General features: G+C 41.6%; 1 protein-coding gene across 2 annotated transcripts in view; it reads right to left on the reverse strand.

Annotated features, from left to right (window-relative positions):
- Positions 1-21,678, reverse strand: part of kremen1 (kringle containing transmembrane protein 1) — a 51,579-nt gene that overhangs the window by 4,306 nt on the left and 25,595 nt on the right. The window contains exons 3-7 of one of the 2 annotated variants that reach the window (XM_026342655.1): positions 20,380-20,471; positions 6,899-7,023; positions 5,246-5,399; positions 4,214-4,546; positions 323-562 (exon numbers count right to left, since the gene is read on the reverse strand). In XM_026342655.1, coding sequence (XP_026198440.1) covers positions 323-562; positions 4,214-4,546; positions 5,246-5,399; positions 6,899-7,023; positions 20,380-20,471 — 944 coding nt within the window. The remainder of the gene's footprint in view (positions 1-322; positions 563-4,213; positions 4,547-5,245; positions 5,400-6,898; positions 7,024-20,379; positions 20,472-21,678) is intronic. The other variant, XM_026342656.1, reaches the window with a different exon arrangement.

The following is a 21,678-nucleotide window of genomic DNA, read 5'->3' on the forward strand; positions in this document are numbered from 1 at the left end:
GAAGGAAGTAAAAAGAACAGAACATATCAGTCCACCCTGCGTAGCTTTGACAAGAGATTGTGATCAGCAGGGAGACCCGAAGGAGCTTAACTTATGAGTCACCGACAAGAAAAGAACAAGCGCGTCACGTAGCATCAGCTCTATATGTAATCACAGGAAGTCACGCTGGGCCACAACAAACTCCGATGATTTTAATACTTTCTGAGAAACTAGGTAGGTGATGCTGATTGGAGACACTAGCCAAGAACCCTCCAACAACATCCCCGCAGGAGAGGAGAGAGAGAGGTGCAGTAGGTGCAGTGAATCATGGGAGATAACATACTAGCGTTGTGGCTGGTGGTCTCGCTGCGTCCAGCCCACTGACCTGGGATGTTGTGCTCCGGTTTACCGGGGCTGGACGTGATCACATAGAGGATCTGGGAGGAGCGTTCATTAGAGGTGCCGTTGGATCTCTCAGTGACACCTCCAGCCAGCTGGGGCCCTGCTGTGCTGGAGACTTCCTCTCCTTCCTCCTTATCAACTCCTTCGGCCTCCATTGTTTTGGTGTCTTGGCCTTTCAGAGCTGAGGAAACAAAAGGAAGAACTGATTTAGGTTCAAAGCAAGAATCTGTCATTACAACACTATCGTGATAAAGGGGTTCGACTCTATGTAGTGCAATACTATAAGCAACCTGATGTATTGTGATAAAAGCACTGTATATATAAAATCTGAGTTCCCTCTTTATGCAGTCAGCTACAGAGGGATCTGCTGTTTGAGGGCTTAAACATAACACATACGTATACAGTATCACAAACAACAGTGTCACGATAATTAAGCGTGTTCATATTTTCTTACACCATTTCACAGACACTTGAATGATGTTTCTTATGCCAACAGATCAAATCACAATTTACTGAATTTTAAGTGACCTACATATGCAGTACAAGATGAAGTTACTGATTAGTGTTAGTGACTCCAAACATATTTTCTCAGGTGTTGAAATTTCTGGCTTTGTTTCAGAGCAACATGACTCGACCCACTGGCATTTACACAAAAACGCCACATGAACACACACATATATATATACACAGTTTACTGGCATGTTCAACTGCTCAGTGATAAACGATCATACGTCTGAGCAACCAGCAGATATTTCAACCTCAGTAGTAGAAAGCCTTGTTCTTAAGCCAAAAAAGATGAGAATTAATAAGAACAACACTATTACAATAGCGATAGAGTTGATTAATGTAGGGTGGGGCCGTAACGTCTTGTAACTATCAAAGCAATTCCATAATGATAAAAGAACACTATGTCATATGTTTATGTTGTTTAAATGTATGATTTCAAGTAATATTTAATTAAAATGAACTAAAAGACCACAGCTTTAGTGATGTTGGTCTGTTGGCCAGCTCAGCACTTATTTCAACAATTAAAATAAAATGTGGTACACACATTGCATCCTGCAAGCACGGCTCTTTGTCTTGTACATTATTTCCCTCTCTTGCATGGCTTAGCAGTCAAACACAGTCCATTGATGTTCAATGCAATGTTTTCTTTCTGTTGTTTTGTTATAAACAGCAGAAATTGAGCAACCCATGTCAGCATGCCTTTCTTCAGCTGTACATTCCACATCAATAACATTATAAATGGGTAGTACAATTTAACTCAAAATATAAGGCTGGAAATAAGCTGAGATAGTGTATGAAAGGAAAAACAGCCGCATTTTTCAATGTTTGAGTATCATCATTCTCTTTTCTCAGTCTTAGTTGTAAAGTTTGACTTTCCATCTTACTCCTCTTCTTACTACTTTCAGCCATATTGACCAGCCCAGCATATTGGAAAAGTATTAATGCTCTGCAATGTGATACATCACCTCTTCAAAATGCCACTATCCCCACATATAAAAATACACTCGGGCAGAGGAGTGCTGAGTGGTACCAGACACAGAGAAGAGGAAAAGCTCTACTATGTTGTCGTAATCTCTACAACTTGAGGACATAGATCACTTAACGCCCTTTTAATTATTCTTGTGGGCAAACTGGGCTGTTGCAGGAAGCACGCAGTAATGGGATACATCTTGTTGATCACATTGTTGAAAGTATATACAGAAAAGTCGCGAGTGAATATTTAATACTAACGGCGTTTGTTAAGAAACAGATTGACTCTGCAAAAACACTCAGGCGTGCTGTAAACATCTGGTGCTGAGAGATTTTCTGTCCGCTCCAGACTTGATTCAGAAAGTGTTTGCAATAAATTCTGTTTGTTTTAACCTGCTTACAGGACCAGATGGGCAGAGTTTGCTTCATAAAACAACAGTGCCAAAAAGCGTGGACTATTTCAACTCATTTCTATGTTCCCAGAGGAACGCAATATCCTAAATAAGATCTCCTCTGCCTTTCATTTACTTCTCCTAAACATAGATGTGACAAGAATGTGAGATGTTTTGAAGAATTTCTTCTCTTCTTCTACTTCTAAAACGCTGCTTCTGAGAAACAGTGTGTTATGTGTCACCCTGATACAATATGAAAATGTGTCACTTGGTTCTTTCATTATTTATTTGTACTAATAATAATAATAAATCTGTGCCTAAAACACGTCACAAAGATGAAACAGAAGCGTTCATATCACTTTCAGTTGCTTCTGAGTAGAAAACAGAATAAATGAAGATATCAGTCAATCCCTTATTAATGCAGTGTGTTTATTGTTTTAAGCTCTTAAAAAGACGTCAATCGTGTAATCCTAGAACATTTGTTCACTACAAGCTGTTTTGCACCAAAACTAGCTCCTAAGTCTGAAACTAGATGCACGGGGAAGGATGAACAAACCCCACCCATCTTACAGCATATTCCCTGCAGGTTATCAACAACTACTTCCAAATATTATTTGATCCATGCCTGTTCCACTCTTCCATGAACGGCGGTTGGATGTTTCTTTTCACATAATAGCTTAACTTGACTGTGATGCAGAACGTCCCACATGTTCCCCATTTGCAAACAAAATACCACGCTTAAAACCTGGCCTCAGCCGAAATGCTCTGCCATCGTCATCTGAGAGCGTTTATCCTGAAATTACCCCTTCAGCCACTCAGCCTGCCACATAGGAGATATCAGACGTATTTGGTCGCTTGGATACTCACACCGTTGTCTTTTGGTGTCTGCCTCTCTCTCTTTCTCTCTCTGCACCTCATTCACTATGATTTCTTACGCTATCTGAAGAAAAACTATTACTTCAAAACGTGGCCTTTTCTCATAACACGTCTCAGATTCCATTTCTTGGCTACATGCCGCCTCACACAAAACAAGAAACAAGACGTGAGCCGAAAAGATGGTTCTTGACCAGAGGTCAGAAGATTTCTTAACCTTGAAATATTGTTTTTACTGTAACACCGCCGGGCGAGAAAAATTACAAATTGAGGCAGAGAGGGAGGAGCGGTGACAGATTGCCTCTCGCTGTAGCAGGCTGTGGGCTTGAATGTCACCTACACTGAATTATGTCAGGGTGTGCTTCGCTCATGTCTCCAGAAAGTAATCCATTAAATCATTTTCAGTGCTTTCTGAATATTCACATAGAGACTCATTTCGAGAGGACATAATATGAAAACAACAAAGCAACAACTCCTCTCTTTCCACATTGGTTTCACATATTTTCCACATTAGTCTGGACTTCAGCTGGCCTTTAACTTTGAAGGAGTTCTGTGAGTTTCCTTGGCTATATGGTTAAATCACAATATCACAAGGCAGATTATCACAGCACTTTGTATGTAGGTGGTATAAAAACTCGCTGTGCAATTCACCAAGGAACGCACTCTGGAGAAACAGAGCAGCCTGCCACAGCTTGATAAGAGAGCGAGTTCCTAGAAAAACAAAAAAATAATTTAAATATGCAGTATCGCCTGGGGCTGTGAGACATTGACTAGCAAATGAAATGAGAAAAGGGCCTGTCAGTGGTGTGACAACTGGCTCACAAGCACAAACAGGCGTTAGACTACTAAACCAGAGCTGCTATGCAAAACTTCATCATAGGGTGAGCAAATCAGCCTGCACCTGATCATGCAAATTTGGCACTTTGTGGGTTTGGGAAGGGTGTGTGTGTGTGTGTGTGTGTGTGTGTGTGGGGGGGGGTTCTCTCTTTAGTCAGGTTGCTACAACCGAGGAGTGATATTATGTGATACTTTGTCAAAGGCTTTGATGAGCCAAAGCACCAGAGATTTCAGAAGAGTCAGTAAAACCCTACCTTGGTAAAGCAGAGCAAATCCCTGGGCCTGGTTGGTTCGGTCTGAGTAGAAGTAGAGTATGACAAAGTCGCCTGTTATGTTCACCAGCTCCCGTGGCGGGCTGCGCCAGTCGAAGCGTGCCACCACCTCGTTGGTGTAGCCGTCTAGTAGTTCTACCATGTCTGTCTGATCGGAAATGTCAAAGAAGGTGAAGTTGAAGAGGATGGCTGAAGATCCGGGGACTTGAATAGTCCAGTAGCAAACGCGTCCAGCCCCGTACTTGTCTGGGAAGTCAGGGGAATAGACCACTCCCGATGGAGAGGTGTAGTTTCCACCACAAGCACCAACTCGAGCTGCAAAAAAACAGAGCAGAAAAAAAGATTGCTCAGTTATATTTTCTATCACAGTTAAGATGTTTATTGAAACGGTTGCGATTCTTTAATCTATGCACGCTTTGCTGGTTAAAATTTGGTCTCATGAGTACTTTGTGAACAGACATCGTGTCACACGGTTTCATGGTAATCACTGTACATGCTGTGTTTCTGCTATCAGTTGTATTTCTTCAGACAAATTTTTTATAAAATAAAAACTAATGGCTCAGGGCAAAAGTTAAGACATAAGTTCTCAAAATTGGTACCGGAGCAGAGTTTAGGGTTAGGGTATACCTTGAAAGTTAGAGAAGTGATGCTCGGAGGTAAACAGACATTTAATATACACATTATTACAAATTGCAAAGCTGTTAATTAGAGAACTGTAATGTTAAGGACTGTAGGTCTGATGAACATGATGATCTGATGATAATGAAAGAAGGAGTGTTAGGGACAAGACAATTTACTACTCATAAATCAACAAAACATCTTTGATGGAAGGTGTTAAGCATAAAAACTGTGGTAGAAATGTTCCCACCTGAGGTTTATGTGTATTTATTACTTTGGAAAAGTTTGTTGTTGTCTTTATTTCCCCTCAGAATTCATTAGAATTCCCTCCAACTCACAGCACGAATATGAAAAGTTCACAGCATTAGACCCAGAGCGACACTATTTAACACTCACTGTCAAAGATGATGACCCAGCCGTCTCCACCACACGGCTGGGTGTGGTCGCCGAAGCAAACGTGGTTACACTCCATGCTGGGCGACTCGCCGTGGTCACGCAGGTCCACTTCGTTGCCACAGAAACAGGCATATCCTGACTCCATACCAGCAAGCTGCAAAACACAAAGGGAGTTATGCAAATCATCACATCAGCAATTCAAAACAAACTTTGGGTAACGCTTCCCATAATGCTATTCATTAAAAATCCATTTGGCATGGGTGTCAGTGAGGAAAACACCAAGGAACAAACTTTGCAGGGGAAAATGTGGCTTTTCTCTCTACTCTAAATGTATTCAAAATGGCTTCTTTTCCCACAAAACTATAGATGATTACATACGTTTGCATAAAAATAAAATACATTTGCAAATGCATTACACATTCAAATAAAAGTCGCTTCATGAGTTGTATCATTTTATCAGCTTCTTTTGAGGGTGTGTGTGTTTACACAGTAAATAGTTCACTGCGTGTAGCTCCTTCCCTCTTTGAAATTAAAGTGACTTGAGTCTAAAGTGCCCTAATTGCTTTTTCTCTCATGATTACAAGATGCTGTAATCTAAGTCTGGATAACCACAAGCTCTCAGCTGATTAGAAGCCTCCTTTCAAACACACAGCTGCACACAGGGAGTAGAGAATAAACCTTACAGAAATAGCACCTATATATCCTTCAATTCGAAACTGTTAGTAAACTGCTCTCGAAAGCGTCGGAGGAGGAATGTGAGACGTCAAAAACCTTCACACATCCTGACCTCGCCTCTCCTCGCCTGCTTGTTTTCAAAAGAGCTATTGTCATTCATTCAAAAGGACACCATTGTCCAATTTTTGGGCCCTAAATGAATTCGCACAACTGAAGGTACTGCATCATTTTCCGCTCTGCGTCTTTTCTCATAGAATAGGAATTTATGGAGACTCCGCTCTCGCCAAGATGTATCAAGCTATGTCCTTGTTGCATTATTCCAACTGATGAAGCAACGCTTTAGAACCCCAACGTGAATACTTCTAGCGGAGCAAACAAGCAGTGGATTGCTGTCTCACTCATCAGGCATGCTCTTTGTCAAAAAAGTCGCATGGGATCCATACTTCTGAGCACTGACGTTTCACATGCTCATTAAGCACAGCGAGAGTCCAAAGGTGGGCAGACAATGGCAATCTACCAACACATCCTGAAACATCTGCTGAACTGTGAGGAGAGGGGGAGTCGTCAGTAGCTGTCAGTATAGATGGAGCTGAACCGGATCTGCCGAGACCAAAAATGCACACCTGGCACCGCTTACAGCTGGGACAATAGCATGCCAGACACAGATGAGGAAACGCATTCAAGAGGAGGAGCCCACTGGGCTAATGACCATTTATTTCCAGCTGTCAGCCTTGATTGCTGTGATGATTTGTCAACCACTGGTTGGTTTGTAAGAAGGACTTTGACGGCTGTATAGAGACGATATGGATGGGACTTGGCATCATTGTGATAACTGTCACAACTGTCAATCGTTAAAGGACTTACAACCTCTTCTATTTCTGATGTTTTTAATATGTTCTCGTCCAGAAAGCTTTATTCTGAGTTAAACCCTAATGCTGCAGACTCTGCAGACTACAACAGTTGGATTTCAAATGTCACCTTGTATCTCTGCTTCCGGCAGAAGCTGATACAGTTCTGGATGGTGAGTTTGTTGGAGGTCTCGCTGGTGCCTGACAGGGTGGGCGGGTCGCCGCTGTCCTTGAAGCAGCCTAAGTTTCCAGGCACTGCAGAGAGACGAGAAGAGACGAAAAAAGTCAGCAACACAACTTAGATCTGTATCACATGCTGACTATTAGCATTTCCTCTACAAACATCATGAGTGATTTTTGTTATTTAAGTTACATCCAGATTTCCATCTGGCTCCATTGCGGGGATCAGTGGGTGTTGGAGTTTGAATACAGCATTTATATGGTTCACTTCCTCAAAGTCTTATAATCATGTTTGTGATTAACATTTTGCCACAACGACCCACCCCCAAAGACCAATTTATAATGACACATTCGAGAAATATTCTGTTCTGTGTTTGAATGATTTGGAAGACTAGGAGAAGAAAAGAGCAGAGGAGGGAGGAGATGGAGTGAGGGAAAAGGGGTGAAGGGGACAAGGATGTTTGAGTCATGTTCGAGAGAGAGCTGGAATCTAGAAAATGCACCCTGTCAGACACAAGAGCATGTGTGAGTATGTGCATACAGAGAGAGATCGAAGTCTGGTCGCAAGAAATGGAAAAAAAAGTTCGAAACTAATAAGCATAAAGATTTCTAAGTCCTACCTACTACCTGAGACTTATGGCAAACTTTCATAAACTGTTAGCAGCACTTACAACTTCTCCGACCTCCTTTCTTATACCCTCTTGGTTTTGATTGTAGTCGCAGCTGAGCAACAACCACTGAACATTAAAATGTTTGTTTGGTGAAACCTGGGGACGTATGACACAAATAGGCCAACCATCATATGAAACAAAGACCAGACAGATGGATGGAAGATGTGTGTTGACACCTTTCCAGATCACATTCGAGTCAGACAAATCAGCCTGCCTCTCTTAATCTACTGTGTATTCATCAAATACTATGCAATTTTTCAAAACCCAGAGCAGTGATTAAACACTCCAAAGCCTTTAAATTCAATGTAATAGCTCAGGAAGTACCAACAAAGCCTCCAGAAGTCTCTATCCCACTTGTGATTTCTTTTTCATTGCAATTCCAACAGGCTTACTCCTGTTTCATTTCCACATTCTGAGGTGAAACAAATGTGACAAACAGAAGTAAAAGCATAATGTAAAAGTAATTTCCACTGCAAGTATGAAAATTCTTCAGACTAATTGGAAAGGGTGTCATCGAACCGCAGGGTGAAAAAAGAGCTCATTAGGAAAAGACAAGAGCAAAGGCTGTGTCCAAAATAGCCATAAATGCTGCTTTGAGACCCAACGACGCAAAAATAAAAAGCATGTGACATTACAAAACGCTCTTTTTTCCTTTATCAAGCATCTAAGATTTCCAGATTGGAGTTTAATGAGCTAATCTTTGATGCAAGACCTTAAAGTGTGTGACGCTTGCAATCTAGTAAACCATAAAACAACAACTAAAAATCATGTATTTGATGCTAAGATAGATATCACACAATTGTCTATTTGTGTGCAACACTAGTGTCTCGCTTTGTGAAGTCTGACAACAAGCTCAGAGGCGGTCTGTCCCATGACTCTGTACACCAACACTGTCCTAGAACTGAATATCTCTGAACAGCTTTTTGATTGTTGTGTGTCTTCTATACTCTAACAATGCAATGCTGGAAGCTGCCTGCCTGTCTGAGGACAGCAAGTTCCACCAGCGAACAACTGGCAGCCAGTTGTTGGCAGCAAGACACAGAAAAACTTTTTTTTTACAAGTCTTGATTTGATTTCATTAGCACGCGATTCAATTTGAACATGTATACATCACTGTAGCGAGGCATCACCTCAAATTGCCTTCACGAAGCGCACTAATCTTCCTAAAGACCACACATGTGCACTGTCTTTGCGATGCCTGCTGTTGCCAATGTTAACTTTTTTGGCTGACACGAAAGCTCCTCTAAACATACACAACAGATTTCGCTGATTCTTCCTGTTTATGCGGGAGTGAGGCACAAAGGCTTCGAAGGGGAAAAGTGTGACATGTTTTTTGATTCCACACAAATTGTTTTCCATAGAAATGTCCACCACAGACGGGAAAAGAGAAGGCGAAGGGGGGGCGGGGAAATGAAGTGAAACAGACTGGCAGGGAGAGGGCCTCTCCCTGGGTTGCACCCACGTTGAACTGACCGTAAGGGGCTTTTGGCCGTAGCCATGATTCACTGCTGTGCGGAAATGTGTTTGACAGATGACTCAACACTCAAAGACAAAGTTCTCAGACCAGTGATGCATCATGCACACTATTCCCTGTTCCACCATGATCACACCAAAGCTTTTTAAGCGAATTAATATGGTTGTTTGAACCCTTTAGCCAGACTCTACGACAAGGACTTGCAGATTTAAGAGCTGGATGACGAGTTAATGGCAAACATGACCGTAATAACAACATCATATTTTCATGGGGAGACAGCACAGTGCTGTAATAGCAGTTTCCTTTTTACCTAGTGAAGGGTGCAGGAGAGGAGCAGAGAAGAGAACACAGATAAACACCTGGTTGGGAACCAGCAACCTCCCTCCGAGCAAGGCATGCAGACAGCTTCAATGGTGCTTTTGAAAAGTGGAGGCAAAAATGCTACTGTGAGGCCGAGCAGCCAGATTAAAGGCAGCAGTGCTCTGCTTTGACAAGAAGATTGCAGACTACAGTCAATTTATCTGTCTTGGTCCTCTCCTCGTCCCAAGGGCTGTGAAGCACTGGCTTCAGCGGGTGGTGGGATGGTATCACACCAGAGCGGTGGAGGTTTGTATGGAACCGGAGGAGGCAGCACTGCCATGCATCTTCCCTGCACAGACAGCTTTTATCAAATTAAAAAAAAAAAAAAAATTGCTCTTGCATTAAAACTCCTGAGCAAAGCGTTGTTGCTCGAAAACATCTGCTCCGCAGGCGCAACAAGTGCAAATATCTCCACGTACAATAAAAGAAAAAAACACAAACACATTCAACACACTTCAAAGCTGTTGGTGGAATTTAAACTTTAACAAGCCAGCAGTGGAGAAATGGAAGAAACACAAGGTGTATAAATGCTCCAGGCAGCCGAGACCAGAGCGCTGAAAACCTCAGGAGAGCGCGGCGGGAGGGGGGGGGGACTCCCACAAAGTTTTTAAAAAGTGGAGAAAACAGACAAAAAAAAAAAAAACGCTAAACAAAGCTTAACTGCAGCCAGACTCATCACAAGCTGGCAGCCTGCTGCCTTAGCTCGGAAAAAAAAACCACTTAGGTAGCCTTCCCACAATGCAACACAGCTCCGACGCAGCCACGAGGCAGCAGGCAAAACAACAAAGTTCATGGGTTTGTCTGGCAGGAAACAGGAGACACCTCTGTCGACGCAGCAGACACAACAACAACGCCAACCCAAAACACATCAGAGAGAAAGAGAAAAGAACAACACAGAGGGATATAACAAACAACATCAAACATGTACAGCAGGCTTTGGCAAGTGCACTTGGCAGAGAGCACATGCAAGCAGGTTGCTGCGCTGGTGGGGGGGGGGGGGACCATGTTATTAGGGAAACATAATTATGGTTATAAAATTTCTAGAACATCTAGAGAGTAAAGAGTAATAAATATAAATATATATATATATAAATATATATAAGACATCAAGTGCAAGAGAGTTAGAGAAGTGTTTTCTATTTAACGGCAGTCTGGGTGTCTCTCCGTTAAAAAAGTGCTTTTACAGATTTACAGATGAGGTAAGACAGAGAGAGACTATGATGCCTTCAGGAACAATGAACCTTTAAAGTCTCTGCTTTATAATGACTGTGAAAACACTGGAGGGCTTCAGCAGAAATGCTTTTCTGACATCCAGCCCTAGTCATATATCTTCAAGTGGAGGCGTGACGACACTGAAAAAACACAGAAGACACAAGAAAATGCAGCAAAATAAAAAAACAAACAGCTAGCATCTTGTCCAGCTAACATTTGAGAACTTTGCTTGCATAAATGCGACCAATATTAGATAGATCCATGGCCACCGTGAGTAAATCTAAAATTAAAATCCAAACAATGTGCAGATTGTCTACTTCCTGTAATAGACTCCACCAAACAAAGCTTCTAAACTTCAGTAAACGTTTGTTCTGCCCTTCCTCCTTTTTTTCCAGTCACCTACGCACATCTAAATAAATCAGCATTCATTATTTGGAGATGGTAACAAGATTCCTGTCCGGTGATTTTGTTTTATTTAGACGAATGTTTGTTCTCTCAGTGAGAAAACACTAAATGGCCTGTTAGTTATTGCCTGAAGAATTCTGGACGTGGGAATACAGCAGCTCAGTCTAAAGGAGCTGCCTGATAGTGCCCACAGAGATCATAAATGATGTTGCCACTGCGGCGTCACTGTAGCGTGGGGTTTCTATAATGAATTATCACAGTCATGGGGAAATGTATTCATGATTATGCATTATACGTGTAATAGATCTGAGACCAACACTGCAATACAAATGTCCTTGTCCACTCAATCTGCTGCCACCCTGTTGCAGACAACCCAACTCTGTGAAGCCCCACACTTGTATACAATATCTTGGAAATTTCTGTGTATTTTCTTGTTGTAAAAGACATTTTGCTGCAATTTGGGAGGAGTCTGAGAGCAGAAGCTCTCTGCATGCTGCATGTGAGGCATTCAGGGACAGTACAGAGTTTAGGTAGCGTAGTTTTGAAAGCCTTTAGAGTCCAAATTCTGTACAAACCCTCCACCTCCCTACATGTTTCACATTCCTTTTCTTTCAGTATTTACATTTTTGTCTAATATGGCATGCTTTGTATTCTGACAGCGTTGTGACTAAAGTGCTTTTCTTTTACTTTGTGCTACATTAGCCTTGGAAAATGTTTAATGGATTACTTTCTTACATCAAATTTGACATTTCAGAGATTTACTTGGGATATGACTTAAAAGTAAAGCAAAGATAATACATGTAGCATCAAGGAAATCTCAGATAAGCATCTCTCATGAGAGAAAAAAACCAATGGGGATTTTTTTTTTTTTTTGAGGAAAACACTTGGATAGAAAACAAACCTTAAGACTAATTGTGGACCAAATCATCCTTTAAGCAGCACCACTGCTTCATTAACATCCAATTACAGTGTAACAAGACCACATTAAAGAGAAGATATTAAAGCCATGGGGTCCAAAAAGGAGAAACAGGGTTTTAAAAGCACATTCCTCATGTGCTAAAAGGCTAGATGCAAGTAATTTAAAACACAGGTATGTTGAAACCTTGGAAACTCTCCCACCAACCCATTAATGCACCGGCAAATCTGTTGCACACAAACACACATGCAGGAACATAGAGCTCCCTTAACATACACTGCCTTCCAAGGAATTCTAAGTGCAACAAAGCAAGGAAACAACACTTATCGGAGTCTGTGTTTATGTGATTTTTTTTTCTCCCTCCATCCAACTCTGCCTCTCCGACTTTATTCCCCGCTCTGCCTCCCTTTCATTGTGTCTCTGCCCCATTTATTACCCCTTTTGTAGTACAGTATACTCAATACATAAACAAATACAGCTGCTGCATTTCATCCAGCCTGTGATTAGTCTTGTCGACTGCACCACATCTTGCAAGAACACAACAGAAACAGAGAAATATGCCACAAACTCCCCCAGGACGAGCATTTCTGGAAACTCTGTATTGTTTGTAAGGAGGTGGGAGTTGCTATTATGTGTTTCTGTTGGGTTTATGCTTTGCTTTTCTATTGAGATCATAAATTCTCAAGCCTGTAAATGGGAACAGTTTACAGTTGGACAATAAAGCACTTATTATTGGAGAGAATGTGAGAAGTATTTGTATCTAACAGTGGGATGTTCAAAACACACTGCTGGGTTGTGTGTGCTTGTGTGTGTGTGAGATACAGAATGTGATACAGAGGGGAAAGAGAGAGAGCGAGGGGCCTCCACTGTATATATACTGAATGCATGTTTACTGTATCTGTAGGTCATATTTTATTCCATTTAAACAGTTCCCTGTGTGTGTGTGTTACAACAAGATTGAGATGGAGGAGATCAATGCCCCAGCCCGGGGCCCTGGGAGAGTGACTAACCATCTAATTAGAGGGAAGAGGGATGAGCTGGAGCTTTAAATGAATAATTAGTGCCTTTTCAGAGACTGGGCCTAACAATGCTAGGAAGAGATGAAAAATGGCTGCTATACTGCATCACTGTGCCTCCCCTGACAAAGCAAATAGCCTGTGTCCAGAGGACTCACAGGGGACCTGATACCAGGCGACTGAGAGATGAAAAGATGAGCAGACACTTTGTGACCACCTCAGGCATTAGATAAGCATTGTGGTGAACTTCCATTTATCATCATTCACTTTCAAAGAGATTGACTTCGCGTTTGTCTCCTGTGGCAGGTTGTCCTGGTTATCTGGCTGTGGCTAACAGAAGCAAAGTCATCAGGACTTCCACATGTAGATAACTCAGTATGATTAGTAATGCTACTTTTCCTTACTTTTTAATAGTTGTGAACAAAAAAATGCATTAAGAACATTTCTTAGACAAACCAATGCATCCAACAATTCCAGTCTTAATACATGGAAAACACATAACTTGACTGTTAAAATGCACAAAGCACAAAATAAAGATAAAAGTGCATCAGTCTTAACATCGCTCACGTGGAACGACTGGCACACCCTGATGCAGAGAGAGAAAAAGCATCGTTTCAGAAATTGTTGGAACCATATGACTATTTTCTTAATTAGAAAATAATCAGTCCTGGAATTAAAGCTGTAAAACTTTGTTCTGAAGATGAAACAAAAGAAACAGACATAAAGTCATAAATCAAAGTGGCTCAATAAATGAATGGGCTCTGTAAATTTCACAGCAAATCTGCCCATTAGATAATTACATACTCCATTTTTTGTGCTCAGTTGACATCTTGGTTTAAAGGTAGAAGAGGACAATGATTAATAAAATGCTTAAATCAGAAAACAAAAAGATTACTCTTACTATGATTCAGTACCTAATAATGTTAATAATAATAATGTACAAGGAAACACTATAAGAGTGAATGGTTTATCAAAATCATTAGATGTCAGACTGATACCACAGTTTGGAAATTAATATGGCTTCCTAAGCCACTGTGAGATATCCACTATACCATGGCCAGAGCAATAAGAACTCAGGTAGTGAATATGGTAAATATAATAGTAAAACATCAGCATGTTAGCACTGTTATTGTGTGCCTGTTAGGCTGCAGGCTCACGTGACACCTGCTACTACAGCCGCACAAGTTTTCTCATGGTCACACCACAATTTACACAAATTTCATACTGACCATGCTAATGCAATTTATTTAAATTTAGCTGAAAAAAATTGAAGTGAATTCAAACTAAACTACGTGAACAATATCTGATATGAAATAACATTTATTCCACCTGTGCTGATCTACATTTGGCTGTGAGCCCTCATTCCTGAGTGCTACATTGGTTGACCTGCGATTCATCTCCTCCTCTTTCCCCAGACAAGCACTAAACAATGGCCACCTACTTGTGCTCATTAGCAAACATTCTACACAGCAAGCTCACCTTGTAATCAATACCTTTAATTCCCTAATGGCCCTGACTGATTTAACCCCAGCCATGTCAAGAGAAGGAAGGAGACAGAGAGAGAAGCTGAGAGATTAGATCTACCTAATGTCCTTTGGCTTGTTATTGTGGGTCTGTACTCTCTAGTTTCTGTCTGAGAGTTTCTTCACAATACTGCAGGCAGGTATTTCCCCTGAAGGTATGTGTGGGTGGAGCTATGACAAGGTCAGAGGTCAGAGTAACATAACAATGAGCGTGCTCAAAGCTCCACACTCCCGCTTCACCAGGTAAGGAAATACAGGTGAAACGAGACACGTCAACAGACAAATGTCAGTGCCACGAATTGTCTAAAGCCAGAACCCACCAAGTGCAGAATAATGGTAAAAAGTTGTCTGAGTCCAACTGTATTAACATCCTTTAATCCTCACAGGCTCCGTATTTGCTGCTCTACAGCTTTAGTGCCTAGATATGATCCAACTTATCTACTGGTTCTCTAGTTTAACATTGTAAACAAGTCTAATATCTCACACAGAACCTTTGGTAAGTCTACACTGAACATCAAATAGATCCAAAAGAAAGAAGGTTGATTATTAAGAATGTACAGTGTAAGTGTATATTTGTATTTTATCCTTATGAGAAGCCTCCATTTACTATGTTTATGTGTTATCAATGTAGTGTTAATGAACAACAGCTTCTTCAAAGATTGGCCAACATGAACTCACTTCACAAAAATGTTCTCTCTCTCTCTCTGAAGTTCAAAATGTTCGATCATTTTTTACACTGTCAAAAGTACACGAATAAACACACACACACACACACACACACACACACAGAATCACAGAGACACACACCCTTCTCCACTCAGTGGTGCCTGAACCTGTCTCAGTATGCTGGTTGGGAGGGTTGGTTGTGGTGAAAGCTGGTACAAGACCACCTAGGGGAAATATTCTGCCTCTGAAAACAATGACAGAGAGCGAGAAAAATACTGCAATAACAGAACCTGAAAGCAACAACCAGGCAACCACAACAGCCAAGAAACAAAGCTGTGGTGATCCAGCTTGGGCTCGGCTTCCAGACCATATGTGCTCTATGTTGGACTCGGTCTTTTGCTTATTTTGCACTTGTCTTAGACATTCATTCACCCATTACACCCTCAGCCTTCAGCTTTATCCACATAATGTTTAATTTCTTCACATTACTGTAATTCAATGCTATTAAAATGCTTTAATTTATGCTTCATCCTCTTTCAGAATTCCATAAATGAATATTTGGACACATGACGGTGTGGTTGTCTGAAATATCAGCTCATTTCAAAGTGGTACTGCCGGCCTCTCGCTGGTCTTATTTTACTTCCTAGTGTCAAACTCAGTTTGGTCAGCGGAAAGAAAATGATTTAACAGCCACTTCTAGAATCAGCACTTAAATCGTGTATCAGGGGAAAAATGTCAAGAATTTTGTAGCTCTGGAAATGATTACTTGGCATCTGGGAATGTGTAAAAGGCATTTTCCCAGTATTTTTAGTATTTTACAAACCAAACAATTAAACAACAACATGTGAAATACAATTGAATGTGGCATTTTTTGCAGGTATTTGGAACTATCACATTTTGAGTCTGGATGTTGGCACCAGAAGAAAAGTCAGCGGAACACCTAAGGTATTACATTTCCTTTTGACGCGTACATGACTGTTTGTACCGAATTTCATGGCAGGCTGTCCAACAGTTGCCAAGACATTTCACTCAACTACAAATGTCAGCCTACTAGTGGTGCTAAATAAATAATCAGACATCCACCCAACGCCCTCTGAAGACAATGATTGTGTATGGCAATCCATCCAGTAGCTGTGGACGCATAAAAAGAAAACAGTCCAGCCATTTTTTGCTGGAGAAATAATGCAGATATTAACAAATCATCCTTAATTACAGCTCTATTCTGACTACAGCCCGGCTACCTGGTATGTTTCAGGTTCTATCTTCTGGGCACTCATGCTTCATCCATCTCCAAAGGAAGTGGGGGTCTTCATAGTTGTAACCTAATAGCTTTTATTTGAGCACATAGCAGTTGAGGCAGATTAAGATCAAAAAAGGCTTGTGTGAAATCTTGTAAACCCCTTACCCATGGACAGCTCAGTTTCATCCCAAAATGCTGAACAAAGGAAACTTAGACACGGGAGACTGGAGGTTGACTCAGTTGTCAGAAGGCTTCAAAGTGCCATTTAGAGGCCTAATAAATCACTCTTAATGAAGCCAATATCTCAACGCTGCATATTTTCCTTAACATGCAGCTATAAATCTTGGGTCAAACACATAACTCCTTTGTTTTAATGCCTTCAAGGTGTGACGGGTTGGCTTGCCAGATGGATGCCAAGGTTAATCAGACATTCCCTCAATTGTTCAAATAGATGAAAGCACTACTTACTGTAAAGAAGGCATTCAAGTTCTACATCGACATGGTTAAAGGTTCAGCTCTACAATAAAGGAACATCTTTAAATATCACAAAGGAATTTTAGTGTCTACCGGTAATTACACTCTCATTACAGTAGGTGTCAGCCACAATAACAATGCATGAACTGAAAACATACTGTAAACAAACAGTATCACAGTATATACTGTGAGTAAAAAATATGTAAACAATAATAAACATCTTGCTGGGTGCACAGTTAAAGGTTTCTAAAAGGTGAGGAATGTGGGATTCATTTTCCCGTCTGACTTAGTTAGACTGCACAGAAACAGCTTCAATCCTTCTAACTGCAGTAGAAAACACAGTGGCACAACACGTTTTTCCTGGTTATATGCTGTTGAGAGATGAGCTCCCAAACTGCAGATCAAAGCGTCTTTGTCACGGCCGGCGCTTGAGGACTTCACCCTGACAGTTTCCCTCTGTGTCAATCAAATCCAGCCAGAGCATTTCAGCAGGCAAACGCATGTCAGCTGCAAGGAGCCGCGCCAAAGCGAAATATCCAATAGAGATGATAAGAGACGAATAAACCTATTTAAAACTCTTATGATATCTGTAAATATCTTTATGCACAGAGCCTAGGTTGAAATTCATAGATTGTCTTTTTTAATGGATGTTTATGAAAATCTTCATGAATCAGTTCTGTGAATGGATAGAGCGCCTCATTCTAGACACTGTGTGTGTGTGTATGGGAAATTTCAGAAAGACCAGTCTGCTACACAGTGAGTGGACTCCAACAACTAAACAAATACCAACACTCATGACGCAGCTCAGCCGAATTTAGTGGCCTGGGAATGAGGAGGACCTCAAAACCAGCATCATCTAGCGGGATGACATATACCACGGATATGTCAATTTGTCCGGCAGATGATTTGCTTTGACAGCGCGGCTTTTTGAAATGTTTGGATAAATCAACCACATGATCACTGCTGCCATGAAGGATTACTAGGATCAACAAATGTCGCGACCTACACTATAATCCACACCGTTAGACTGCGTTTTCTGCCGGACAGTGTGTGCTCCGCCAGGGTGTGTCAGTCTCACCAGGGTGGCATGACCTTAGATGACGGGGAGACCAGCTGGATAACAGACCCACTGTTGGCAGGCTCCAGGTGCCTGTGTGAATGTCCACCAGCTACCAACCACACAACATTAAACGTAAGCAAAAAAGCAGACAAAATGAAGGCACAGACAAAACAAAAGCCAGACAAAATGAAAACAAAGACCACTGTTGGCCTTTCTCTGGCACACCACGGTGTTTTTAGCCTTTTTGATGCCAGCCACGGGCGGAGAACCCTGACACCGAGAGAGCATCTCTCACTTGGCAGATGAAGCTTTCAATCGCGGCAGACGCTGCCAGAAGGTGAGGCACCACGTGGCAATTGTGGTTTTACAATAGATGAGATAGAGCATTTGTGTCTGAAAGCTCCCTGGTATCCCTGAAGGGAGAAACCGTCTCCACTGAACAGTCATGTTTTCATGAAACTGAATGCCTGGCTCACAGGAAAAAAATAAAAGAAATAACATCTTCTTTTCTAACACAAGCCTCTGTGTAAGTTTTAAAGCCTAACTAGATAAAGGAACGTTCCTGTAAGACTGCATTTAGTATGGACGAAGCTCTCAACCGTTAGAAATGGGCCACATGTCGCAAGGATGGGTTGCACGCTGCACAGCACTGGATCCTAGACAAAAACAAGGCTGAACCAGCACATGGCAAACCCATCTGGAACAAAAGCTGACCTAATTTCACCAAAGATAAGGGACAAGCCCAGTGCTGAACAGAGATGGTGTAGGCTACTCTCCTCCAAAGCACAAAGATTTGGGATACAGGCCCAGACACACTGAGCTAAATGGACAGTTGTCTGAACCAGGTCAGTCAAAATTCAAATGGTATACACACGAGTTCCTATACACATGAAATTATTCACACACACGATGCATACAAGAATACACAGAGGCCATGCAGCCAACAGGCATTATTAGCTGGGTTAATGGGTCTTGAAACATTCAAACAGCAGACTTTAGTCAAGCATGCTGACTAAAGGATAATGGTGGGATAGCTGGAAGGGTAGGGAGGTTCTTGATGCATGATGATCCCTTCTGCAGTGAAACAAACTTTCAACATCTGTTAACATATTTGCCCTTCAACTACTTCCATCTACATCTACTACTACTCCACCAGAAACACATGACCCGTGTGTTTTAGGCTTTTAAGTGAGGTTTTGTACCTGTTGTTGCAGGGATTCCATGAGTAGTATAACAAAATTCCTGTAATACATTAAATATTAGGGAATGCAAAGGTCAGATGCACTGAGAACAGATAAAATGATTGATAAGTGAAAAAGAAATAGAGGAAACTACATAGAGAAAAAGGAGGAATGTGTAAACCCAGAGAAAAATAACACAAAAGTGGAAACTGATTACATTACAAAAGGGAATGAATTTCATGACTCACGGACAAGAGAAATATTTATTTTAGTTAACAGAATATTTGAGTTGTGCTTGGCTAAATTTCAGCTGCCGCTTTAATTTTTCACATAGCAAGATTTATTTAGTTAGTTTAGTTAGCTGTAGAACACTTTGACCTTCTCTGCTATGCAATGTCATGAATGCGTAAAAGTCAGGAACGTGCTGAAAATGTGAAATCACATGAATTAAATAGTCAGAAATATCTAATTACCTTACAAAAATAAGGGTTTAAACCAGCATGTTGACAGTCTCTTAAAAACACACACGTGCTTGCAGCTAATCGCTCACATCTCCACCACCACTGCACAAACTCTGATCTTTGGCTACAAAACCTGTGTAGGTTGATCCACCTGATTTTGTTTTCAACAGCCGTGATTAAAAAGGTGGAGGGAGTTAAACTAATAGGATTAAAGGCAGGCAGCTCCTGAGCGAATGTGTGCCAAACCGGTAGAGGAGACACGCAGAAGCACAAAATCTCCCCACTTGAAGAGTCCATCACACACTGTCAGCCAGGAGTTACTGGACGAGGACACTCTCGCACCCACATGTGAACAGAACATGCAAATACGTCCACAAGCAGGTAGTTGCACATAATCACTCACACATTAAAAAGCATGTCAAAACAAGCTGGAAAGCGAAAGGAGAAACTTATGAACGCACACATAAACGGGCGTGCACGCACACACACGTACACATAGTCAGTGATTGACAGCTCGCATTAAAGTAAGGGCAGGCCCGGGCACGGCAAGAGGAGGGATGACGGGAGGCAATTAGAGGCATTTTTTAGATGGTAATAGCTGTGTACAAGTCACACAGTCTATAAAAGTTATTCATAGCAGGCGAGCAGATGAGCATAGCAATGAAAATGGTTGGCCCGTGTGCCCATGAATTGGCCCCGAGGGCATGGAAGGGCAAATTAGAGAGAGACAGACAGAAAGATGAAGGAGTGGCAATATTTATTTTTTTTTTACTTTGACATGTAGGGATGTCGCAGTATCGCCAGTAGATCCCATCTTCATAATCTGCAATGTAGCACCATGGCTGAACGTCTCCGTCTGGATTCCTGCAGATACACAGGGGTGAAAGTTTAAACATTAAGTTGCTTAAATCTGAGCATAATTCGATAACTATTTTAAATTAGCAGCCAAAAATTTAGTTTTTAATCACTGTCTAGTGCAGGAAAAGCTCTTCGCTCCCTCTTAGCAACACTGAGATCACTCATTTTCTATTTCAATATAACCAAAAACACATGTTAAGCTGTATTCATGTTGTTTGACAACACTGTCGTTATAAATTTGGGATCTGGGTGTCTCATCGCAGCACTACGCAATCAGCTTATTTCCTGATTTGTCTTTTTGTGGATGCAGCTTTGGAGTTGTGCTGGGGAGGTGATGACGGCTGAAAAGAAAGAGAAGGTAGTGAAATGTGCAGGAGTAAGGAGGGGAAGGGAGGTGATGGCAGTGGAATGAGGGTAAAAAAACAACACAATGATGGACTGAACAGCCTGCTGCAGGGGGCTGAATACTCAACAGTGTTTCAGAGAAAGATTATCTTGGCTGTGTCAATCATCCCCAGTAGCACCCCTCGGCGCATGTTGATTTAGCCTCTTCCTCTGCGCTCTGACCATACATGTCAGTCAAGGGCCAGACCAATGGGTCTTTGATGGGTGGTTGGAGATCAGGGGTGGGGGGGACTCTTTGTTCCAGGCCAGACACAGACCTGAGAAAGAGACGGTGATGGAGCAACGCTTTTGTCTGAGGTTGAAGCTTCTTTTGAACCTCTTCAAGGCACTTTTAAGCCATCATAATAAGGCTGACAGGCTCCTCTGTGCTTTTGCTTTTCAGTTTCACTTCTAAAAGTGATGAGAAGCAGGATTGAAGATAGAAATACCTAGGATCTCTGCGCAGGCTCCGTATCTCCGGGGTAATCACGAGACTGTAAATCATGACCCAACTTCTAAATTGCAGATAAATTAAAATGAAAGAAGCCACCATAGCATGCAGTGCTAGGTGGCTTGTTTCAGCTCTTCAACCTCTTTTTCAGGATTAGTGTGAACTGTAAACATACACCCTCCGTGCCCTATGAGATGGCATCGCTATTTTTTTCAAACCATGACTGTATTTGCAAGACACAATTTTTTTTTTCCTTTTGTGACACTCCTCATTGTAGCATCTTAAAACTCCCTGCGGCGCTGCACTATCCCGTTTCACCTTTTGTAAGCAAAGTTGTGAAGGGCGTTTCCATTTCTTTTCTTCTCCTATCAAAAAACA

This window comes from Anabas testudineus, chromosome 9 (assembly GCF_900324465.2).
Source record: "Anabas testudineus chromosome 9, fAnaTes1.2, whole genome shotgun sequence".
Classification (NCBI taxonomy): domain Eukaryota; kingdom Metazoa; phylum Chordata; class Actinopteri; order Anabantiformes; family Anabantidae; genus Anabas; species Anabas testudineus.